Below are 26,678 nucleotides of genomic sequence, written 5' to 3' on the forward strand. Positions count from 1 at the left end.
CTAATAAAAATATATCAGGATCTAATACAAGACAGATATTAGATAAACTATTAAGTATAGATTGAATACCTTTCCAAAACTGTTGCAATCGATCACAAAGCCAGACAGTGTGCAAAAAAGTATTAGCCGTCTGGTCACAGCGAAAACAGCAATCCGACTTACTAAGGCCAAACTTTTTTAGTTTCTCCGGTGTTAAATATAACTGATGTATAAAATTATAATTAATCATCGCTAATCTAGCATTAATCAATTTCCGAATACTATTCTGGCAAATTTCTATCCAGGCTTCTTCAGCTATTGTAAAACCTAAATCAAAGACGTTCACCTTAAGCTAGTTTGTCCTCCGAGCTATATGCAACGGGTTCTATTCCTACTTTAAAAAGTAGCCGGGCCTTTGCAAATATTTATCCTTTAATGAGCATCACTGTAAGCAAATAACCTGATATTTTATTTAATTAATTTCTCCATATTGATATAACTTTTCTTTAAAAATATTTGATTGGCTTTAAACCACCTAAAAAGATCTAATATAATGAAAGATGCATAGAAGTAGAGGTTTTTCTTGGCTTCAATGACCACAGAGTCATCCTGAACAATATTGTATATTAAACTATCCCTACTATAAATTTATGCTTCCTTCATGTAGTTACAAGCTGATGAAGATGGGCAGTCCTCAAAATATCACATGGCGAACAATTCTTTTAGTTGCATTCTCCTTTAACTTGCCAAACGTAATCTCAACTCAAGGTAAGTGTTGAAAATGAAGTAACATTAATGACAAAATAATTAATTTTGATAATTTTACATAGACAAGGGCAATAGGGTATGTTTGCAACAAGAGTACATTGTTCTATTTAAGCAGATTAAAGGCATTTACAATTCCTATTCACAACCCCAAACTGTCAGAAATGGCCCTGACTGTGATGCCTCAGTACTCAAACCACCAACCAGCACCATCTTACAATATTTCCAGACCACACACACAAGTGTCCAAATGTCAAATAAATCTTCAACCTTTGGTACGATCAATCAGCAGCTATCTATCTGTAAATTAAATATTTATTGAAGCAATATCAGCCTTCTCTATGGGATGAACTGAAGATCTTAAGGGAGGCACAGCTAGTAATGGTCAGGAGACAGATAACTGGGTAACTGTCAGGAGAGGGAAGGGGAAGAGGCAGAAAGAGCACAGAATCTCTGTGGCCATTCCCCTCAACAATTATACTGTTTTAGATACTGTTGGGAAGGACGTTTTACCAGGGACAAGTTGTGGTGGTTATATCTCTGGCAATGAGGCTGACCCCTGGCTCAGAAGGAAAAGGGTGGGTGGGAGGAGAGAAGAAGAGGAGAGCAATGGTGATTGGGGACTCATTGATTAGACAAGTTCTGTGAATGAGATCGAGGCTCCCGGATGGTATGTTGCCTCCCAGGTTGCTGTGGTCAGGGTCGTCTCTGATCAAGTTCATAACATCTGGAGGGGAAGGGTGAGCAGCCAGATGTTGTGGTCCACAATGGGACCAATGACATAGATAGGAGGAGGAAATGAGGTCCTGAAGAGAGTATATAGGGAGATAGGAAAGTTTAAGTACGACCTTAATTGTAGTAATCTCAGGATTGCTGCCCGTCACATGCCAGAGAGGGTTGGAATAGAAAGTTGTGGCAGATGTATGTGTGGCTGAAGAGTCGGTGCAGGGGTTCAGATTTATGGATTATTAGGATCACTTCTGGGGAAGGTCTGACCTGTACAAAAAGGACAGGCTGCACCTGAACTTGAAAGGGACCAATATCCTGGGGGGCAGGTTTGCTAGAGCTGTTGGGGAGGGCTTAAACTAGTTTGGTGGGGTGGGGAGGGGATGGTGGGAATCAGAATGTGAGTGCAGAGATTAGGGTAGAAGGACAAAAGCCTGATGCTAGGTGCTCTGAGTTGGTGAGGAAGGACAGGCAGCAGACAAAACGTAAAGGTAGCAATTAGATGGGTTGAAATGTGTCTATTTCAACGCTAGGAGTATTAGGAATAAAGGGAATAACTTAGAGCATGGATCAGTACGTGAAACTACGATATTGTGGCCATTACTGAAACTTGGCTGGAGGAAGGGCAGGATTGGCTGATGCAGGAACTGGGGTTTAAATGTTTTAAAAAGAATAGGATGGGAAGTAGAAAAGGGTGAGGTGTAGCATTACTGGTCAGGGATAGTGTCAAGGCTATAGAAAGGGAGGACTCTGCAGAGGGAGTGTCCACTGAATCTGTGTGGGTGAAAGTCAGAAACAGGAAGGGAGCTATCACTGTGCTGGGAGTAATAGTCCTCGAGACATCAGGGAGTAGATATGAATGAAGCAAGAACTAGCAAGAAAAAGTAGGAAACAGATGTTTATGGGTGAAAGCACAGAGATAATGTTCACATATCATAGCTATGGTCACAAAGCTTACATTTCAAGGCATCATCATTAGGCAAAAATCATTGATTGCTGGAAATGAGAATTTATATTGTTAGCTAATTCCTGATGCTGTCAAGCAAGATTCTGAAGCACACAAGAACTCACTCCAAAATGTGCAAAAAAAATCTATTCCAGCTTCTGAGCCAGGAGGGAATGAGTTAACCTCATGAGGTGTCCAAAACTTAATTCTTCAATCAAGATTTTCAAAACACAAACAGCTTCACCTTGAGATATTCTACTATATCAATAATTTCAAGTACGGTATTCAATGAGAACATTGCTTCAGTGTGGCTGAACCTGCAGTCCAAACCAGTAGTAGAGAAGGGGGTATTCTGTATCTCCAACAGATTATCATTCAGCTCAGATAGACAAGGACAGCATATTAGCATGCTAATGTCTCATAGCTCCTGCAACACTGACCTCCAGGGCCACATGTGGTTGCATGTTTTCCCTAGAACCAGATTTCCTCATAATGTTTGGTTTCCTCCCGCTTTCCAAATGGTGTGCGTTAACTTACACTGTTCATTGCCATAAGTGAGTAGGTAGGTGTGGGGAATCAAATTACAGGAAAAATTAGAGTCTAAAGGCACAGAAACAGGCCCTTTAGCCCACCACATCCAATGACAACCTTTTTGCCCACACTAAGCTGCATCTTTCCATATCTTGTCCAAATGCTTTTAAATTACAGTCATTGTACCCGATTTCACCTCCACGTTAGCAGTGCATTCTAGATCTCAACCACCATCAGTTAAATAAGACTTGCTTGTCAAATTTCCTTCAAAACTCCTTAACCCCATGTCCTCGCTTTTGAAACCCTTTCATGGGCGAAAGATTTTGACTGACTGTGTATGTACTTCTATCACATCATCCCCCGGCCTTCTTTGCTCCAAGAAAACAAACTCTACCCATCAAATCCCTCCCCCTCACAAAAGTCCTCCAATACAGGCAATATTCTGGTAAATCTCCTTTGCATCCACTCAAGGCCAGCAACATATTTCCTTCAGTATGACCACCAGAACTCTGTGTCATATTCCAAGTGCAGCCCAACCTGGTGTTTCATGAAGTTGTAACATGATGTCCCACTCCAATATTCCAAACATATCATATGTCTTTCCCCAAACTGTGTTGTCACTTTCATGGGACTACAGACTTGAAACTCTAGATCTCTTTATCCATTAACATCCCTACTATTATCTGTATATGTCCTACCCTATTTGACTTCCCAAAACACATCAACTTGTGCTTTTCTGAACTAAATTGCATCTGCCAATGTTCTACTTTATCTAGGACATGTTGTAAGTGCGACAAGATTGATCTGAAAAATGGCACGGAATCAAGAGGCAGAAATGGCAACTTTATACATTGTGTTAAAAGATAATGGATAATCAGGACCATTAATGAGGTCAGGCAGCACGGAAAGAAAAAAAAAAAAATCTCCCCCCAAAGATTTAATGGCCAACTTCAGTAGCAGATTGCTATCAAGACACAAAGAGTATCCCCTTGTCTCATACAAGGGCCTTTATCCTCCTCAGGCCAGTATACTGCATAAACACACATGAGAGCTGAAAAGTCAAACAAGTAACTAAACAACCTCCACATTTCCAACAGGTAACTATAAGGAGAATATGGATATGTCCAACTCTGACAAAAATACTGCATACCCAGTGGCCTTTTAGATGAGCAAGTCATCTGCACAGAAACCACCAAAACAATGTCACAGTGGATGGCACACAAGTGAATGTCCACTGCATAGTGAAACCATGTGTTAACCAATTGATTGCAGCACATGGCTTTTCTCTTACCTGTACGGTATCTTCACATGGAGCTTTTATTCTTCACCTTTGCTTCTGTGTCTCCCTTTAGCTTAACTTCTCTTTCTTTCTCGTTCAAATGCAATAAAGTACAGACAAAAGAAACCGCGTGTCGTTTAAACAGTTTTTGCGAGGGAGAGGGGTGCATGTACGTTTCTCAGCAGCCTTGCAGTCTCCGACTTTACTCCTTTACCCAACTCATTCTCATACTGCGCCTTCTGCGAGACTCATTCAAGTTCCATCACCTGTTCAACCACCTTCTCTTCCTCCGCCCCACCCCCGCCTGTCACTCATCCCTCTCCTCCTCCACCCCACCCCCGCCTGTCCCTCATCCCTCCTCCTCCTCCTCCGCCCCACCCCCGTCTGTCCCTCATCCCTCCCCTCCTCCTCCGCCCCACCCCCGCCTGTCCCTCATCCCTCTCCTCCTCCGCCTCACCCCCGCCTGTCCCTCATCCCTCCTCCTCCGCCCCACCCCCGTCTGTCCCTCATCCCTCCCCTCCTCCTCCGCCCCACCCCCGCCTGTCCCTCATCCCTCTCCTCCTCCGCCTCACCCCCGCCTGTCCCTCATCCCTCCTCCTCCGCCCCACCCCCGTCTGTCACTCATCCCTCCCCTCCTCCTCCGCCCCACCCCCGCCTGTCCCTCGTCCCTCTCCTCCTCCGCCCCACCCCCGCCTGTCCCTCATCCCTCTCCTCCTCCGCCCCACCCCCGCCTGTCCCTCGTCCCTCTCCTCCTCCTCCGCCCCACCCCCGCCTGTCCCTCGTCCCACCCCTCCTCCTCCGCCCCACCCCTCCTCCTCCGCCCCACCCCTCCTCCTCCGCCCCACCCCCGCCTGTCCCTCATCCCTCTCCTCCTCCGCCCCACCCCCGCCTGTCCCTCATCCCTCCTCCTCCTCCTCCTCCGCCCCACCCCCGCCTGTCCCTCATCCCTCTCCTCCACTTGTTTTCTGTCGCACAATCCGGTGCCAATCTAAACACACGAAGTGCATTGACGCAGGTGCCAGGCATGATCAGCGGTCATGTCACAGGCGCTTCCTTCAAATTTCAGCAGGGATGAAGCCCAGCCCCGACCCCAGCCGCTCTATCCATTCGGCAGCAGGGAAGATCGATGTTTGTTTGAACAACTCCACTGCCATGGAGTCAACTTTCAACTCATCTAAATAACGTGCACAAGAAACAGAACACGTGAAACGGGCAAACTTCCTCGAGAAGAGTAAATCTGGACAACGACTTTAAAAGTCGGGCTTGGGCTTGTGCAGAGAGTCCCTGAGTTCAATCCGCATCTGGATGTTTTATTTACTTTGTTGACCTGTGTGTTATTTTCTCTTGGTAAAGACAGCTGTAAAGGAAGATGTCAGTCCCAGTACGATCGAAGCCACCGTTGCCACTGTGACACTCAGTGTCTTCGTCATGGTGAATGTTGTGAAGATTACAGAGCTCTCTGTACATCGGGTAAATAGAAACTGAAAGCCACTTTCTTTAACAGTTCTTCATCTCGAAGGTACATCAGATAAATTTACACAAAAACTTTGATTATTCATAAGCCGCTTTCAGGGGGCCAGAATACCTCAACGGAAAGCCAACTGAAAGACCCGAATGGTGCTGTTGGGAGGCCCCCTGAAAGCGGAGAACCCTGACCCGAGGAGTACTTCCCCAACCCTCTTCGGGTCCGCGTATTCTCCGCTTCCGAGCGCTCCCCTGGGCACCGGGAAGCGGGTGGGAGCACGGCCGCAGGGTGCGGCGCCTCTTCAGGTGCCAGAACAGTGCCTTCAGCGCTGCCACCTGAATGTGGTTTCGCACACGGCCGCAGCAGGCTCCGGAGCCGCATTCTCCCAACTCTTCCATCTGAAAGCGGCTGTAGATAAAATCCTGTACTTCTAAATAACTGGAAACCTGAATAGAATCAATCAAATCCCAAGCATGTTTGAGAACTTGAATTTGTTTTCTGCTTTAACTATCACGGTTTTGTTTATAAAGTACAATCAATAATATTGTTATTTCACATCCGGAAAAAATGAAAGAGTTGATCATCATGCAGTTTTCTCCAATTCGGCAGAAACCGAGGCACACTCCAATTAGTTATTAATTATGCTTCAGCATAGTGCCAGCAGGATATTCTTCAGTGAGAAAGTTTCACTGTGGCTTTTAATCATCTCCTCACTGAAGGGTGTGTTCAATAGTTGTACATGCCCACAAGTTCCAATATTAGTTCATCTGAGATGTTACGAAGATGCCTGACAATACTCTCTCCAGTCCACTCCACGCTCTATGTATTTTGCACACTTCTTTCACCCTGCATACTAAATTGTCTCTGAATTTGTACAGAAACCTCCTGTTCTGGACGGTGCTTTGAGATACACGAACGTGGGAGGAACTGCCAATGTGATCGCAACTGTATGAAATTCAGTGACTGCTGCCCTGATTTTGTTGCAAACTGTGAAAGAGGTAGGAAAAGTATTCTACTGCTACACAAAAAAAAACCCTGAGCTTCACCATGATAACATAGTGGACATTTCCTGCCCTTGCAATTAGAAGGGATACATTCATATTTACTTTCAAAATAACTTTTTTAAAGAATAACTTAATCTGTTATTGATAGTCTGCAACAAACTAGAAATCTGTGTTGAAAACTTAAAAATAAACACTATTGTCTATACGCCATCTTCATTCTGCAGCAAGATTTTTGTTTGCAGATTCTAGAGTTAAAATATTACTGTTTATCTATTAAAATACTTAATTATAATAATGCATAATATTTTCAAGCATACACAGGCTCCTTGACTTGAATGACAAGAAGAACATTTTATGGAAGGCCAAGGATCATTAAATTGGACACAAGTTTATAAGCTGTTGAAAGAAAAGATTGTATATTTTGATGTATTTTTTTATTTTAATTAACCTTGTTTAGAGGTTGGGGTTTGATTAAAAGGGATTTTTTTGTTAAATAAACATTTTGTATAAATGTTTGTGTCATTGAGAATTGTAAACATTGATTATAGTATGGAGAGGGACGAAGGCTAATGCCTGAGAATTGTAAATTCCTTTTTATTTCCAAAGTAAGGGTTTTTTAATATTATTTACTGAATAGAAATTATATTCTTCAGTTTCTATTTTTTTTCCATTGGATTGGTTTTTTTTTTCTCTTCACTATTAAGTTTTGATATATTATGAAGATTGTGGTTTGGAGTTTGGAATTCAATTCACATTTTGATAACATTTCTCAAATATAATTGGAATATTGTATAAGAGGAATGTTTCATGGTTAACCTTAATCCTAAACTTAATGCTTTAGATAAGATTTAAAATATTTTAATAAGAATTATAGTTTTGATTTACAATTTATGTAGGTTTTGGTATATGGAATGGTTTATTTATTCTGTGTAATGGTTTGTTATTTTACTGGTTTATACCTCTGTCTAAAAGTTCTTTATTAAATTCAATAAAAAATATTTTTAAAAGAAAGGATTGAAACCTAACTATGAACAGAATTATTCACTGTTTGGTAATAAATATCTGAAAATAGATGACTTTTAGCAATTATAAATAAAAACTTGGTTGAGCAAGTCCTGCTTTGGCAGAGAGACTAGAATTGGAATCCCCCATGAACCAGAAATCTTGGAGAGAACAGATGACTTTCTTTCCTGGATAAATTAAGGTTATACAAACATGTGGCTCTTGTTAAATATGAGGAATTCAGCCACAAGGACCACTTTGGCACAGTAGATGCATCTGGCAGGAATAAAGATCCAAAGGATTTTTTGGACATCCAGGAAATAATATTTTTGCAGCAAAAATATTAGCAAAAGACATGTTAGCTAAAGCATAGCATTGTCAGATTCCCTAAATGCATTGCCAATCCCTTAAATTTAAAGCTGAATAATTAGAGACAAAAGCAAAATCACCTGTGAGGAAGACAGAACATTGTTATTCCTAAGATTTTTGATCACAAATGAAATAAAGTGAAATTTCCACTGTCCAGTAATTAATTGATAGCTGAGAGTGAATATGTACCAAGGAAATAAAGATACTTATTTATTTCTAATTTATCACAACTTACTTTTACAGAAAATGCAAGTGCCAAAGTAATGGAAGGATCGGCCATCATGAAAGATGATTCTAAAATCTTAGATAAAGGAATAGCAAAAACTAGTTTTCCTGTAGATGCTTCCATTGACTCGAAAATCTTGGATAGTGGAAAAGTAACACCTATTTCAGAAGATAGGACTACTGAATCTGCAATGTTGCTGAAAACTACGACAACATCTGCTGTCCCTGAATTTGGGACCATGGGTTCCAAAACCTTGAATAAAGGAATGAAAATGACCACGGTTACTGAGGATGATTCCACAAATTCAAAAAAAAATTATAAAGAAATGACAACTATCCCAAAAGATGGCAACACAGATTCAATATCTTTGGATAAAGGAAGGACAACAGTCTCTAATTCAGAAGCTGCTTCGAAAGAACGCAGAATCTCAGACACACAAACAACAACACGTGCTGCCCCAGAGGAGGTTTCTTCAGTTCCTAGTATATTGGATAGAAGAATAACAACATTGTCCATTCCTGAAGATAAGAACAATGATTCTAAAATCCCAAATAAAGTTGCAACTACTGTCACAGAAAGTAATTCCCTCAATTCAAATGCAATGACTGTCCCATCAACTACTGAAGATATTCCCAAGAGTTCTAAAAACCTTGATAATAGACTGGCAATTCTCTCAGTTTCTACAGATAACACCACACATGCTAACATCCCACAAGATGCTTCCACAGTTTCTAAAAACTTGGACAGAGAAATAACACCAAACTCTGAGGAGAAGATTGTTCCCACTGGTCCTAGATTATCAGAGAGTGTCATGACAACTTCTGCTCTTCCATCAACTGCTTCTACAGATGCAAGAATCTTGGATAAGGAAGTGACATCACTTTCTTTTGTGGTGAATAAGTCCACAATATCCAAATTCTTACATAAAACAATGACAAATTCTCCATTTCCTACTGATAAAACCAGAGATTCTGACATCCTGGATAATGTGATGATAACGTCCTCTATTCCTAAAGATGGGACGAGGGACATTAAAATCTCAGAAGGGTTGACAACACCCTTTGCTAGTGCAGATAATTTGACAGATCCTAAATTCTTGGATAAACAAATAACATCTGTTCCTGAAGATGGGAAGACCCATTCTAAAACCTTGGATAACAGAACAAAAATGTACAGTGCTTCTGAAGGTAGGTCCACAGATCATAAAAACTTAAAAGGAATGAAAACAACTATTGTTCCTGATGATGCATCCATAACTTCAAAACGATTGGGTAACAGAATAACAATAATGTATGTAGATTCTAAATTTTTGGATAAAGGAACAGCTTCTGGCACAGAAGTTACTTCTAAAGAACACAAAATCTCAGTCACACATGCTGCACCAGAGGTGGCCTCTTCAGTTCCTGGTATAATGGATAGAAGAATGACAACATTGTCTACTCCTGAAAATAGGACCAATAATTCTAAAATCCCAAATGAAGTAGTAACAACCATTCCCGAAAGTAACTCTATCAATTTAAAAATCTCAAATAATGCAATGATTATCCCCTCAGCTGCTGAAGATATGTCCAAGAGTTCTAAGACTCTCACTAATAGAATGATAATTCCCTCCATTCCTACAGATTACACCACACATGCTAACATCCTGGATAAAGGAACGACAACAGTCTTTGTCCCACAAGATGCTTCTTCTACAGATTCAAAAATCGTGGACAAGGGAATGACACGAAACCCTGAGCCAGAAGAGGTTCCAACTGGTCCGAGAATATCAGGGAATGTCATGAAAACTTCTGCTCTTCCATCAACTGCTTCTACAGATGCAAGAATCTTGGATAAGAGAATGCCATCACTTGCTGTTCGGGTAGGTGAGACCACAGTATCTAAATTCTTGAATAAGATAATATCTTCCCCATTTCCTCAGGACAGGACTGAGGTTTCTAAAGCCTTGTATAATTTAATGACGACACCCTCTATTCCAGAGGATGAGACCAGGGATGCGACAAGTTTAGACAAAGGGTTGGCAACACCCTTTGCTCATAAAGATAGTTTCACAGATTCCACAATTTTAGATACAAGAATAGCCACATCTTCCATTCTTGACAGTGGGAATATGATGAGCAAAATAAATGGCAGTGTTACTGAAGGTGAGTTCATGGAGTATAATAACATCCTGCACATGGGAATGCCAACACACACTGTCCCTGAAGAGGCTTCCATGGATTCAAATCTAATTGATAATAGAATGACAACTTCCCCTGTTTCGGGAGATGCTTCTGCAACTTCAAGAATCTCATATGTCGGGATGACATCATTCCCTGAGATGGTAGGTGAGGCCACTAACTCTAAAGTTCTACATAAAATAACAACTTCCCCTCTTCCTGAAGGTAGGATCTCAAATGTTAAAATCTTGGATCAGAAATTGCCAGCACAACTTTCTAAAGATATTTCTATGGATTTAAAAACCTTGAATACTGAAATAACAACAACTGTTGAAAATGAGATAATGGAATCTAAAATCTCATACAAAAGAATGACAACCACTATGCCTATTGAGGGAGAGATGACCACTGATTCTAGTATGATGTATAAGGTAATGTCATGGTCCAAAGATCCTGACTATGAAATGACAGAGTCCAAAATATTGGATACTGAAATGACAATGAGCAGTGTTGCTCAAGATGGGATTGTTGATTTTAAATTCTTGGACACAGGAATGCCATCACACATGGCAAATTCTTCAAATTCAAATTCTGGTAAACTACATAAAGGAATGGCCAGCTCCATTCCTGAAGGTGTGATCAGTGAATCTACAATCTTAGATCAAGGAATAACAACCATTGTTCCCTCAAGTGGTTCCATCGATTCAAAACTCTTGATCAATGGAATAACAAAGGACTCTAATAGCATAGATGTTTTCACAAGTTCTAAAATCTTGGATAATAGAATTAAGACACCCCCTGATCCTGCATATACTTCCACAAATTCTAACATTCTGGATAAAGGAAGGACAACAGTCTTGATCCCACAAGACAATACTATAGAATCTAAAATCTTAGACAAAGGAATGACAACTACTATGCCTATTGAGGGAGAGATGACCACTGATTCTAGTATGATGTATAAAGTAATGTCATGGTCCAAAGATCCTGACAATGAAATGACAGAGTCCAAAATATTGGATACTGAAATGACAATGAACAGAGTTGCTCAAGATGAGAAAATGTATATCATCCCTCAAGAGGCATCTACAGGTCCAAATGTATCCAAACACGCTTTGACAACTTCCTCTGTTCATGCAGAAGTTTCTACTGATTCTAGAGTGTCAGATAATGGAATGACAATGCTCCTGATTCCACCAGATGAGACCTCAAGTTCAAGAATCCAGTCAAAATTAATAACATCTCCTATTTCTGATGATGTTTTCACAAAGTTGAAAATCTTGGATAAAGGATTAACAATTACATCTGTTCCCGAAGACAGAACTACCGTTTTTCCTGTAGATGGGATAACAGATTCTCACGTTTTGGATTATCAATTGGGGACATTCAATGATTCTGCTTCCACAGATTCAAAAATCTTGGAAAAAGCAATGACAACTCCCACTGTTCCTGAATATAGGACTATTGATAATACATTGACATCATCAGCTCTTATGGAAAGTGAAATTACAGATTCTAAAATCTTGAATCACAAAACATCAACATACGATATCTCTGAAGGAAGGTTCACTTACCCTAAAATTGTGGATGAAGTTATACTAACTACTCTTGATGTAACTTCCACAAATTTAAAAACCTCAAATAAAAAAATAACCGATTCACCTTTTCCTGAAGACAACACCTCAGAATCTATAGTTTTGGATAAACAGATGACAGCAGTCTCAATTGCAGAAGTTATTTCTCGAGAATCCAAAACTTCAGATACACAAATAATACAGAGTGCCCCGAAAGAGGCTTCATCGGTTCCTAGAATATTGGATAAAGGAACAATAACGCCTTCTGTTCCTGAAGGTTGGACCAATAATTCTAAATTTCTAGAAAGAGAACCTGCCGATTTTTCTGAAAATAGTCCTATTGATTTTGAAATCCTGAACAATGGAATAACAATGCAACCAGCTACTGAAGATCCTACCAATAGTTCCAAGATCCAATATTACAAAATTACTACACCCTCTATTCCTGCAGACTATTCTGAAGATTCTAAAATCATGGAGAATAGAATGACAACTCCTTCTGTTCCTCAACCTACGACCATGGATTCTAAAATAGTACACACAATGTTCACTGCATTGAATGAGAGAACAACAGACTCCAAGATCACCAATACTGTGATCAGACCATCTATTCCGGGAGAGAGAACAGCTGAATCTAACATCTCAGATACTGCATTGACAACATTCTTTGTTCCTGAGGATGGGACAAAGGATTCCAAAGTTATAAATGAAAGGTTCACAATACCCTTTGCTGATGAAGATAGTTTCACAGATTCTAAACTTATAAAAACAGAAATGACTACATCTTCTATTCTTCAAGATGGGAAAATGTATCCTGAAATCTTGGATAACATGCTAACAACCTACAGTGATTTTGAAAGTGGATCTTCAGATATAAAAATCTTAAATGAAAGAATGAAAACAATCACTGTAGTTGAAAAGGATTCCATGGATTCAGAAATCCTATATAATGGGGTAACGATGCCCTCAATCATCAACAACATTTCCACAAGTTCCAATATAATGTCAACATACGCCATTCCTGAAGGTGGCACCATAGATTCTGTATTTTTTAATAAAGGGATGCCAGCAGCCTCCAGCACAAAAGTTGCTTCCATAGAATCTAAACGTTCAGACACAGAAATATCATATACAACCCCAAATGAGGCATCCTCAGTTTCAAAAATATTTGATAAAGAGATGACAACAATTTCCTTTCCTAGAGATAGGTCCAATGATTCTGAACTCCTGGATAAAGAACCTGCAACTACCATTCCTGTAGATGATTCTATCAAATCAAAAATCTACAATGACGCAATGACATTGCCCACAGTTACTGAGGTCATATCCTCAAGTTCTAAACTCTTGGATAACAACTTGACAAATTCCTCATTTTCTGTTGATATGACCACAGGTTTTAAAATCTTGGAAAAAATAACAAAAAGAATCTTTATCCCACATGATTTTTCCACAGAATCTAAAATCTTGGAGGCAGAAACAACACACATTTTCCATGAAGAGGCATCTTTGGATCCCAGCAATTTGGTTAATGAAAGCACTACCCCCTCTGATCCTGTCTTGGCTTCTACAGATTCAAAAACCCTGGTTAACAGAATCATCACATCGCCTGTCCAAGAAGACAAAACCACATATTCTAAAATCTTTTACGAAGTAATGACGGCGTCCTCATTATCCAAAGAAAACATGGATTCTGCATTGTTGGATAATAAAACAGTAACTGCCATTGGTCGTGAAAGTGGATTCATAGATTCTAAAATTTTGGATGATGGAATAACATCTGTTGCTGGCAATGGGACCATGAATAAAAGAGCAACAGCTGCCTCTTTCCCAGAAATTGGGATCACAGATTCTAATGGGCTTGGTAATAAATTAGAGACTTCCACTATTGTTGGAGATACTTTCACAGATTCAGAAATCTTGCACAATGCAAAGACAACTTCTGTTCCTGAAGATGGGACCATGGATTCTAAAATTTTAAGTAAAGGAGTAACAACTCCTGTTCCTGATGATTTCACTGATCCAAATATCTTGGTAAAAGGAAGAACCACTTCACCGATTTCTCAAGATGGGATCACATATTCCAAGACCTTGTACAAGATATCAACAGACTCAATTTCTGAAAGTGACCCTACAGGTTCTTTATTTTTGGATAATGAACTGACTTCTGTCTTTACCAATAAAGTTGATTCCACAGATGCCAGGGGAATAATAACACCTTCTATCCCTAAAGAGGCTTCCTCAGTTTCTACTACATTGGAAAAAGGAATGACAACACATTTTGCTCCAGAAGACATGACCAATGATTCCAAACTGCTGGATGAAGGAACTACAATTATTTCCAAAGGAATTTCAGTGGATTCAAAAATACAGAACAATGGTATGACAATGACTTCAGTTTCTGAAGATATTTCCTCAAGTTCTAAATCTTTGGATAACAAAATGGCAAATTCCATTTTTCCTATTGATGCGACTACAGATTCTACAATCTTGGGTAAAACATTGACAACAGCCTTTATCGGAGAAGGTACTTCCATGGAATATAACGTCTTTGAGACAGGAATGACCACACAAACAGTGTCTGAAGAGGCATACTCTGTTCATGCAGAAGCCTTTACAGATTTGCATACCTTGGATCACAAAATCATCTCATCTTCTGTTCCAGAAGGTGAAACCACAGATTCAAAAACATCTTTTCCTAAACATAGAAACATAGTTTCCATATTCTTAACCAACAGAACAACTCCTATTGATCATGTAGATGAACTCCTGGATTCTAAAATTTTGTTTACTGGAACAACAACAATTTCTGATCCTGATAAAGGCCCAATGACTAAAGGAATAATTAAAGCCCCTTTTACTCAAAATGATATGACAGGTTCTAATACATTGGGTAAAATATTGTCAACATCTGTTATTGCTGGAGATGCTTCTAATCATTCAGAAGACTTGGATAAAACAATGACAATTCCTTCTGTTTATGACAACATAGATTCTAAAATCTTGGATAAAGGAATAACAACCACTGTTCCTGAAAATGATTCCACTAATTTAACAAGTGCGGTTACAGTAATGACAGCTTCTAAAATCTCACCTAAAATAATGTCAACAGACACTGCTCCTAAGAATAGTACCATGGATTCCATCTTCTTGGATAAAGAAATGACTACAGCTCTTATGACAGATGATACTTCCATAGAACTTAAAATCTTGGACAGAGGAATGACAACACACATTCTCCCAGAAGAAGCTTCCTTAGATCCTAGTAAACTAATGAAAGAATTGGCAAGTCTGTCCACTCCTAAAAATAGGACTAATTATTCTAAAATCCAAGAAGTAACAACTAATATTCCTGAAGATAAGTCCCTGGATGCAGAAATCTTGAATAATGACATGACAGTGCCTTCAATTACTGAAGAGGTGTCCACAAATCTTCAAATCTCGGAAAATAAAATATCACCTTTAGTAGATGTGACCAAAGATTCTAAAATCATGGAAAAAACAAGGGTAACAGCCTTCATCACAAAGAATATTTCCATTGAATCAAAAATCTTGGATACGTCAATGGCAAGTTCCTCAGTTCCTGAAAATGGAGCCACAGATTCCAAAGTCTCAAAAAAAGGAATAACATCGTCACCCATTCCTCAAGATAAGATAACATATTCTAAAATTCTGTACAAAGTATTGCCAACAGGCATTATTCCTGAAGGTGACATATTTAAAAAGAGAATGACATCATCCTCAATTGCAGAGGCCGCTTCCACAGAATCTAAAACTTCAAACACAAGAATAACAATACACTCTGCTACACCAGAGGTTTCCTTGGTTCCAATTGGAGTTGATAAAGAAATTATAACATTCTCTGTTGCTGTCGATAGGGCCACTGATTCTAAAATCCTGGAAAAAGAAGTCACAATCTCTATTCCTGAACACAATTCAATGGATGCAAAACTTCTACATAATGGGATAACAATGCCCTCAAATACAACTCCATCTGTTCCTAAAGATGGGATCATGGATTCTAAAATAGTAGATAATGGAATAACAACCACTGCTCCTGAAGGTAATTCCATTGATCCAAAAATCTTGAATGAACAAATGACAGTTCTCTCAGTTCAAAAAGATGTTTCTTCAGATTCTATCATTTTAGATAAAGGAATGTCAATAACTCATCTTGTAACTGAAGAGGTGCAAAGATATTCTAAAGGCTCTCTTAAAGATGTTCCTCAAAATGGAACTGTAGATTTTGAAATCACGGATACAGGATTAGCAACACATGTCATCCCAAAAGATAATTTTTCAGATCCTGATATACTGGATAAAATTACACTTTCTGAAAATGATTACACAAATTCAAAATTCTCAGACAAACAATCCTCCTACTCCCCAATTTCTGAAGGTGCTTCGACAGTTTTTAAAATTTTGGATCAAGCAATAACAACTTCGTCTGTTCTTGAAAATGTTTCCATAGATTTAAAACTCTTGGAAACAATCTCGCATGCTCTTGAAAATGAGACCAAAGCGACAAAAATCTTGAACACAAGAATGAATTCATCCCCATTTCCTGATGATAGGAGGACATATTCTGAAGTATTACATGAGGGATTGGCAACATCACCTACTTATGAAGATGGTTTCACAGATTCTACATCCTTGGGGGCAGGAACGACAACAGCTTTTGTTTCTAAAGATGAGACAATGCATTCTATCCATGAAGATGTTTCCACAGTATCTAAAATCCACAATACAGGAATAACACACGTTATCACAAAAGAATCTTCCATGAATCCTGATGTAATGGGTAAAGAAATGATAACTACTGTTCCTAAATATATTTCCATTGATAGAAAAATCCTGCACAATGAGAGGACTGTGCCCTCAGTAACTGAAGATACTTCCACAGATTCCAAAATCTTGGATAAAAAAATGATAATTCCCTCTGATCCTGAAGCTGCATCCATCAATTATAAAACTTTGGATAAAGGCATGACAACAATAAGTTTTCACAAAAATGTTTACACAGATTCTAAAACTATGCATAATAGAATGACGCCACCTCCTGTTCCTGGAGATACAAACACAGGTTTTAAAGCCTCAGTTAACAGAATGGCAGAGCCTACTATTCCTGTGGATAGAGTTTCACATTCTAAAATCTTGGACAAATTATTTACAAAGCCCTCGGTTACTGACCATAGGTCCACAGCTTCTAAACTCTTTGAGAAAGGAATAACAATGCCACTTGTTCCTGCAGATGGCATCACAAGTTCCAAAATACGGCATGAATTAATGTCACACCCAACTCCAAATAGAGCTTCCTCAGATTTTAAAAATATGGATGAAGGAATGACAAAATCCTCTATAAATGAAGTTAGTCCCACATTTTTAAAAATTCTCAACATAAAATTGAGAACACCTATTCTTGAAGGCGAGACAATAAATTCCAACATATTCAACAAAGAAATGACAAATCCTGTTCCTGGAGATGTTTATACAGTATCGCAAATCTTAGATAACAGAATGACAACATCCACCATTCCTGAAGTTGTTAACACTATGGATTCAAATATCACACACAAAGGAATGTCAGCATCCTCTTTTCCTGAAGGTCAGGCAATAGATACTCAATTCTTAGATAAGCAAATGGCAAGGTCCACTGTTCCTGAAGATGTTTCCAAGGATTCTAAAAGGTTGGATAAAGGAAAAACTTCAACCCCTATTTCTGAATTTAAAACGATTGTTTCCAAAATCATGGCTGAAGGAATAAAAATGACTTCTCCACCTGAAGATGGATCCACTCATTCTAAAACATCTAGTGCTACCCAAAATAGAACGACAGATTCTAAAATCTTTGCGAAAGAAATAATAGCATCCATTATTAAAAAATATAGTCCCAAGAATTCTAAACTCTTAAATGAAGAAGTTACAACTCAAGAAGGTACTTTCACAGATTCTAAGTTCTTGAACAACGGAACAACCATGTATCACGTTATGAAAAATCAGACCACAGAATCTAATAACTCAGAGAAAGAAATGACAGCGTCCTCCATTAACAAAGGTCATTCTATAGGTTCTATTGCCTTGAATAAAGGAAAGACACTGCACTTCATTCCTATTGATGGTTTTAACAATACTGAAATTTTGGATAAAGTAACTGTAGTGCATTCTGTCCCTGAAGTTAGGACCAATTCTAAAGGAGTGACATCATCTTCCATTAACAAGGATACAGCCACAAATTCAACAATCACGGGTAAAGGAACAACATACAGTTTTCCTGAAGATGGTTTTCCTAATTCTGAAGACTTAGATAATACAGTAAGAGCATCCTCTACTCCTGCATATAGTTTCATAACCACCTCTGTTACTGAAAATAGGACCATGAATTCTAAAATCAATAAAGGAGGAATGACAGTGTTCACAGATCATGAAGATAATTCCTCATATTTAACACATTTAGAGCAAGAAGTCACAAAACCAATGAATTTTAATGAATCAAAACACATACATTCTAAAATGTTGCAGTCCTTTGTTCCAAACAGTACAATTAATCTCATTCCTGACCATCAGTTGTGGCATCAATACAAATTATCCCTGCTAAAAAATCTGTAGCCATGCCCCCAAACATGGACAAGGAAGGAATGACAAATCTCACTGGTCTTAAAGATAGCCCCACTTATTCTAAGGTCAAAAAAAGTGGAATGACAAAAATGGTGGTTCCAAGGATTCAAACTCCATGATCAAGAAAAGAATCAAAATGCCCATTCCTACTAATCATGTTTCCAGAGATTCAAAAGACCTTGATAAAGAAAAAAAAGCTCCTCCTGTTTCTGAAGATGAGACTATAGGAGTCTAAAACTATAAAGCCCATTGTTCCTAAAAAGCAAGCAAATATGGATCCAAAAAAGTCACATTTTGCTCAAAAAAAAGATATTACTTTGGATACAGAGAATTTAGGTCATAAAATGACAATTCAAACCATTCTTTCTGCAAAAATAGTAGCAATGTTACAAAATGTGAACAAAGAAAGAACCACTATTCCAGAAAATGGCCTGCAAAACTCCAAGCTTTTAGAAAAAGTAAGAATGACAAACCCCACATTTGAGCAAAGTGCTTTAAATCTTAATAATTTCCATATCGTGGAACAAAGACAGTCTGATATTCCTCAGAAATCCCCTTGCATTGGTTTAAACTTAAATAAAGTGAGAATATTACAATCCACTGTACCTGCATGCCCTTTAGTCAGAGATCCAATGTTAGAAAAGGTGGAAATGGCAGAGGTCAATATCTTGCAAAGTCCTCTGGAATCTACCACCAAAGATAAAATAGTAAAGACCAATGCAGAAGAATCAATGGTTTTCAAGCTTAAAAACCATTAAGCTCATTGTTCCGAATAAATACCAGGTAACAGATCTCAATATAAAGGCAAAACAATGTGGACTATACATTGATTTTAAATATCAGAAAATCCAAAGGTGTAGTATCATTTCTTATCCAGAATTAACAAGTCTGTCCTGGTTAGTGGAAATAACTATTATAAAAGAAATGAATCTTATAACTCAAGATGTCCATCTTGGAGGTTAAATTCAGTTCACTTTGAAATTGCATATTGTCCAAAATATTTCATGAAAAATATTTTAAATTGATTCCTCCTGCTTCAAGCACGCAGCATTGGGACCTGGCCATTGTCGGACCACAGAAAATGCCAGAAAACATGTGCAAGCATAGACTCTGCCATTATTTTGAGTTTGTGGGGGTACCTAAGGGGAGGCAGAGACTCCATGATAAGTGCCCATGACATCCTGCCAGTCGGCTGTCAGTAAATGCATCCCACACCTCTCGCTTGGTGTCAATAGTGGGACCGTGCTGGTTTCTCTCCCACTCTTGACCACAAGAACCTTTCTCCTGTGCAGTCCCTCCAGATGGAGGAAGATTTGTTTCCACACCACTTCCATTTGTTCTGAGGCTGGTGCGGAGCAAAGGCAGTTTGATGTGCGGGAGCTTGTGGACGTGTGTGCTGCTTTCACTATTTACAGAGAGTTTCTGATGAATGAAGATGGGGTTCTCATTACCATTGGGCAACAAGGTTGGTGTAGCTGCTAGTGCTATGCCTTTATAGCTCCAGCGATCGGGGTTCAAATCCTGTGCTGTCTGTCAGGAGTTTGTACTAATGGTGGCAAATTCAAAATGTGTTGGACCATGGGAGTTGCCGGACCACAGAGCGCCAGATAAGAGAGGTACAACCTGTAACATAATAATGCTCAATTGTCAGAAATCACTATATTGATCCATTATCAATTGTGGTGACAATGTAACATAACTGCAGCATTGTTACACAGAACATTTCGGCTCAGGAAAAGATTTATTAGATAACCAGACAAGCTCTATCTATAGCAGCACCAAAAGTAAAGCCCCCTCTTCCATTAAGGAAAAAAATAAAATGGCTTTTATTTCATAGGTCACTCATCCAGCTGAGACCAATAACATGGCACCAGAACGAGAACTGGGAAGTCAAACAACTGGAAACAATCAGTCATATGAAGGTATGCATAAAATGTACTTATTGTTGATTTTAATTCATATTGAGGATATCTCTGTGGTAACCAAGAATTGTAAAATATTAACCAAACAGTTCCAAGTGCACACAAGTAAATAGAGGTAAAGGAATAGTTAAAAAAAATAGATTGACAGTGAGAGTTGCCAGTGGCACTTAATGACTGTCGCACATGTACAAAGGTGCTGTAACGCATTGGCTATAGATTTGTAACCTCTATACCTTGATTTCAATTGCTCTATAACTAGTTACGAAACTGAATTCAAGTAAATATAAAAATTTGTAGGATACCATCAGAGGGGGAAAAAACCCAAAGAGATACTGAAAATCTTTTGTGCAGAAACAGCCAGTTCTTTAGGGTGGCATAACATCTAATGTAACTTTATGCCACATAAGGTTGAAGTGATCAGGGTTAGCAATTTTTTTTTTAAAAAACAAAAAATGACGTAAGTTGAAATGTTAAGAAATGTGGTTGATTTCTTGATTTCCAAAGTCCAATAACTTTTCAAATTACCTTTTTAGATCATCTCAATGATCCCAATTTATGCAATAAGAAACCATCAGATGCTATGACAACTCTACAAAATGGAACAACGTACATTTTTAGAGGTAAGATAGGAAAAAAAACTGCAGATTTAAGGTGTCCAAATGTGAAGCTTTACATATTTCTCTTTACATTCTTATGTTTTTTGCCTGTGCCCTCAGTGATCAGCCAAGTTAGTACATAATTTATTTTGGCCCCATCTCTAGAAAAGTGCCATAGACTAAACAAATGTCAGAAGTAACTTATTAAAAATAGATGAGCCAATCACAAGTTAATTTAACACAGCAGAAGTGTTTTAAATTTTAGGTGAGCTTATCTATAAAACCCAAAATGAGTGATTGCAAGTCTGTTGGATTTTAAATGTTACAGCTCAGCAACTGCCCGTATGAAACCAACATGTTGACTGGGGTGGCGGGGTTGGGTGGTGCTGCAGAATGTTTTCCAGCAGAATGCAGGAATAAGTCCATTGGAATTAAAATCCAACTATTTTTGGCAATAAATTAAACGACTGATGAGTTTTTTGATAATTTGTTCAGCCATAATCATAAAATTGCTGCAGTCTAACATACTGCTACATACCAATCATCCTTTCCACCTGATGAGGCTATTTGCCAAATGGTTTGCTTGTATATTTTCAGCCCATTTGTTTTGGACAATAAACCAGAGAGGACAAAAATTAGGGCACCCTCGTAGGATCACTGATGTGTGGGGCATTCCATCCCCAATCGACACAGTCTTCACAAGGTGCAACTGCAATGGAAACACATACTTTTTCAAGGTAAGGTTCTTTGTCCTATGATTTGTGTGGTGCACTGAGGCAGCAGCAAGCAAGCACAAACTCAAAAGACTGTACAACAGGCTTTATTCCAGTAAAAGTCTGAGCATCAGTTCAAGCCTTGGTGGCTCCCCGTGGCTCAGGAGGGGCCAGCTCAAGTTTATATTCAGGTCAGCTGATTGACAGCCAACCAGGTGGAGTCAGCCCCTTAGGTGCTCGATTCAGATTGGCTGATTGACAGCCGGGTGGGTGGAGTCAGGCCCCTAGGTGGTCCTCCTGCAGGTACAGAGATCGCCCCCTGCAGTAGGCTGGTGGTTCTATCACCACAATTTGCATGATGAATTAACTAATTTAATCCCAAAATAAGTTGGTATTTGTCATTGCTGCAAAAGATAATTGCTATGGATTTTGTACTTAATGAATTGTCTCAAATCAAACCAAGATTTGTAATTACAAATGGGCCTGTTTCTTTTCTTTGGCTTGGCTTCGCGGACGAAGATTTATGGAGGGGGTAAAAAGTCCACGTCAGCTGCAGGCTCGTTTGTGGCTGACCAGTCCGATGCGGGACAGGCAGACACGATTGCAGCGGTTGCAAGGGAAAATTGGTTGGTTGGGGTTGGGTGTTGGGTTTTTCCTCCTTTGCCTTTTGTCAGTGAGGTGGGCTCTGCGGTCTTCTTCAAAGGAGGCTGCTGCCCGCCAAACTGTGAGGCGCCAAGATGCACGGTTTGAGGCGTTATCAGCCCACTGGCGGTGGTCAATGTGGCAGGCACCAAGAGATTTCTTTAGGCAGTCCTTGTACCTTTTCTTTGGTGCACCTCTGTCACGGTGGCCAGTGGAGAGCTCGCCATATAATACGATCTTGGGAAGGCGATGGTCCTCCATTCTGGAGACGTGACCCATCCAGCGCAGCTGGATCTTCAGCAGCGTGGACTCGATGCTGTCGACCTCTGCCATCTCGAGTACCTCGACGTTAGGGGTGTGAGCGCTCCAATGGATGTTGAGGATGGAGCGGAGACAACGCTGGTGGAAGCGTTCTAGGAGCCGTAGGTGGTGCCGGTAGAGGACCCATGATTCGGAGCCGAACAGGAGTGTGGGTATGACAACAGCTCTGTATACGCTTATCTTTGTGAGGTTTTTCAGTTGGTTGTTTTTCCAGACTCTTTTGTGTAGTCTTCCAAAGGCGCTATTTGCCTTGGCGAGTCTGTTGTCTATCTCATTGTCGATCCTTGCATCTGATGAAATGGTGCAGCCGAGATAGGTAAACTGGTTGACCGTTTTGAGTTTTGTGTGCCCGATGGAGATGTGGGGGGGCTGGTAGTCATGGTGGGGAGCTGGCTGATGGAGGACCTCAGTTTTCTTCAGGCTGACTTCCAGGCCAAACATTTTGGCAGTTTCCGCAAAGCAGGACGTCAAGCGCTGAAGAGCTGGCTCTGAATGGGCAACTAAAGCGGCATCATCTGCAAAGAGTAGTTCACGGACAAGTTTCTCTTGTGTCTTGGTGTGAGCTTGCAGGCGCCTCAGATTGAAGAGACTGCCATCCGTGCGGTACCGGATGTAAACAGCGTCTTCATTGTTGGGGTCTTTCATGGCTTGGTTCAGCATCATGCTGAAGAAGATTGAAAAGAGGGTTGGTGCGAGAACACAGCCTTGCTTCACGCCATTGTTAATGGAGAAGGGTTCAGAGAGCTCATTGCTGTATCTGACCCGACCTTGTTGGTTTTCGTGCAGTTGGATAATCATGTTGAGGAACTTTGGGGGACATCCGATGCGCTCTAGTATTTGCCAAAGCCCTTTCCTGCTCACGGTGTCGAAGGCTTTGGTGAGGTCAACAAAGGTGATGTAGAGTCCTTTGTTTTGTTCTCTGCACTTTTCTTGGAGCTGTCTGAGGGCAAAGACCATGTCAGTGGTTCCTCTGTTTGCGCGAAAGCCGCACTGTGATTCTGGGAGAATATTCTCAGCGACACTAGGTATTATTCTATTTAGTAGAATCCTAGCGAAGATTTTGCCTGCAATGGAGAGCAACGTGATTCCCCTGTAGTTTGAGCAGTCTGATTTCTCGCCTTTGTTTTTGTACAGGGTGATGATGGTGGCATCACGAAGATCCTGAGGCAGTTTACCTTGGTCCCAACAAAGCTTGAAAAACTCATGCAGTTTGGCATGCAGAGTTTTGCCGCCAGCCTTCCAGACTTCTGTGGGGATTCCATCCATACCTGCTGCTTTGCCACTTTTCAGTTGTTCGATTGCCTTATATGTCTCATCCAGGGTGGGAACCTCATCCAGCTCTAGCCTTAGGGGCTGTTGAGGGAGCTGGAGCAGGGCGGAATCTTGGACTGAGCGGTTGGTACTGAAAAGAGATTGGAAGTGTTCTGACCATCGGTTGAGGATGGAGATCTTGTCGCTGAGGAGGACTTTGCCGTCTGAGCTGCGCAGCGGGCTTTGGACTTGGGGTGAGGGGCCGTACACAGCCTTTAGAGCCTCGTAGAAACCCCTGAAGTCGCCAATGTCCGCGCTGAGCTGTGTTCGTTTGGCGAGGCTAGTCCACCACTCATTTTGGATCTCCCGGAGTTTGCGCTGAAGATGGCTGCATGCGCGACGGAAGGCCTGTATTTTTAATCTATTATCCATAGGATCTCTGGACTCAATATTGAAGCTAGCACAATCTTCTGGAGTAAGGAGAAAGTGAAAGAGTAGAGGTAAAAAAGCAATAAAAAGTTGCTGTCCCAGAATGATACCACCAAACAATGTGCTGTTTTTTTGTCAAAACTACTGATAATGGCAATAAACTTTTGCAATATGCCCACTATTCAACAGATTTTTTTTATTTTTTAAAAAGCAACTGTCATAAAGAGAGGGACTTTATGTTCAATTCTCCTGCAGAGTGAACTACTTAAATGACTATTAACCATTAATTCAGCTCCCAACAAATAATGAAACACATAGATACACAGAGCAGCTCGAAATAAAAAGTTGATTGCAACACCTACAACAAAATTTATAGCAGAATTGTATTTTACAAATACTCACTTTACAAAAATTCACTTTTACAAAGAAACCTGTGTTCGCTACCCAAAAGAAATTTTAATGGGTTTTCGCTTTTATGAAAATAGCCTTCAATAGTAGTGAATGGGTCTTCTCCTTCTGCCATTTCAGCTTACAAAAGGTTTCATGGGAATGCTCTAGTTTCGTAAAGCGGGGTATACCCGTATATCAATTTGTACAGTACTCAAATTCAGATACAACAAAAACTGAGCAGTGTGATGAACATTATGTTCAATTTTTTGATGTTCCTGCAAATAGTCCATTGTCCAACAGGATGATTCTAAAAGGAACCGTGAAATGCGAGTCAGTCACAGAAGCTTCATTTAAATTTCCATCCTGCTTAAGCATTTCAAGTTGCAAACTCTTCAAAGATTCTTGTTTAATTTACAGGGCAAAGAGTACTGGCGATTTCAGAATGGATTCATGGACAGTGGCTATCCTCGAAATATTGCAGTTGGCTTTTCAGGATTGAGTGGAAAAATAACAGCTGCTCTTTCAGTGGCTGCATACAGAAACAGACCTGAAACAGTCTACTTCTTCAAAACAGGTCAATTCCCTTGCAAATATATCCTTTCCATTCAAATTTGTTGCTTAATAAAAATTCACACGTATGTCTTTTAGTAATTCATCAAATGCCATGCAATGTACACAATTTGTTTTGGGCATGATTAATAAGGATGTAACAGGTGATAATATTTGAAGTTAACATCGAATTATATATCTTAGGTTATGTAGTGGGCTTGGTTACAGGCGGTACACACACCACAGCACATTTGACAAATATTATGCCATGAAGAGAGAACAAGAGTAAGAGCAGGTTCGATGGGCCAAATGTTCCTTTCTCTTATCTTATCTTGTGAAGGTGTTAGTTTGTAAACACTGAGTATAGCAGTCAAGCCAATAATGGAATTAAAATGGATCATCATGGATGTCAGGACAATGTGTGGTTTAAGGGATACATGTATTGGATACATTCATCCAATTATTTGTTCCAACATTAATCAAAATACATTGTATATTCTAGGTGGACTATACCAGAAATATGTATATCAAAGACCCTTCACAACCTGCCCACAAGTGCGCACTCAGAGCTACACTTACCAGATGGTAAAACGACGTTACAGGCGGCAAACAACGATGGTCACACAAAAAACCAGAAGACGACAAAAATTAGGTACTAAGTTCTTGAGAACAATAATGAAAGCAGGAGCTTCTGAACCCAGTAACTGGAGATTAATGTTGATCAACTTCCTAAAAATGAAAATATTTTACTTTAGTGTCCAATCAATTATTGGCTCAGGGATTTGTTTTGCTATCAGCTAGGTTAAAATTAATGGAACAAAAGCAATCTTCTGGAAGAACACAAAGGGTTGAGCAGAGAGAATTGACTGTGTTTCAGGACTGAGAGGGGAGATCACCAATACAAGGAGGAGGGGGTTGGAGAAATGAAATGGCCCAATGGCCCTGTTTCTTGTTTCACCTCTTCCACGCTCTCCTCCTTATACTGAATATCTTCCCCTCAGTCCTCATGTAAGGTTTAAACCCAAAATTTTGAAAATTTTCCCCCCCGTCACCCTCACAGATGCAGTTACTTCAGCAGATTGTTTTGTCGACCAAGATTCCAGCATCTTCAGACTTTTATGCCTCCTGTCTTTAATTCATGGGGCACGAGTGTTTGGGAAAATTACAATACCAATAAGCAAGTGGACCAACCAACAGTCCTTTTATTTGCCTCAACTACATTTATTGT

At 39.8% G+C, this 26,678-nt stretch overlaps 1 protein-coding gene across 1 annotated transcript in view; it reads left to right on the forward strand.

The window, feature by feature from the left end:
* The first annotated feature begins 651 nt into the window (after positions 1-651).
* The window catches only part of prg4b (proteoglycan 4b), a 32,281-nt gene continuing 6,254 nt past the window's right edge, over positions 652-26,678 (forward strand). The window contains exons 1-10 of the mRNA XM_069938186.1: positions 652-747; positions 5,580-5,696; positions 6,570-6,689; positions 8,310-9,479; positions 9,915-10,153; positions 20,475-20,559; positions 21,093-21,179; positions 21,753-21,892; positions 25,319-25,475; positions 25,953-26,102. Of these exons, the coding sequence (XP_069794287.1) occupies positions 657-747; positions 5,580-5,696; positions 6,570-6,689; positions 8,310-9,479; positions 9,915-10,153; positions 20,475-20,559; positions 21,093-21,179; positions 21,753-21,892; positions 25,319-25,475; positions 25,953-26,102 (2,356 nt within the window). The 5' untranslated portion in view covers positions 652-656. The remainder of the gene's footprint in view (positions 748-5,579; positions 5,697-6,569; positions 6,690-8,309; positions 9,480-9,914; positions 10,154-20,474; positions 20,560-21,092; positions 21,180-21,752; positions 21,893-25,318; positions 25,476-25,952; positions 26,103-26,678) is intronic.

The sequence above is a fragment of the Narcine bancroftii genome, chromosome 5 (assembly GCF_036971445.1).
Source record: "Narcine bancroftii isolate sNarBan1 chromosome 5, sNarBan1.hap1, whole genome shotgun sequence".
Lineage (NCBI taxonomy): Eukaryota > Metazoa > Chordata > Chondrichthyes > Torpediniformes > Narcinidae > Narcine > Narcine bancroftii.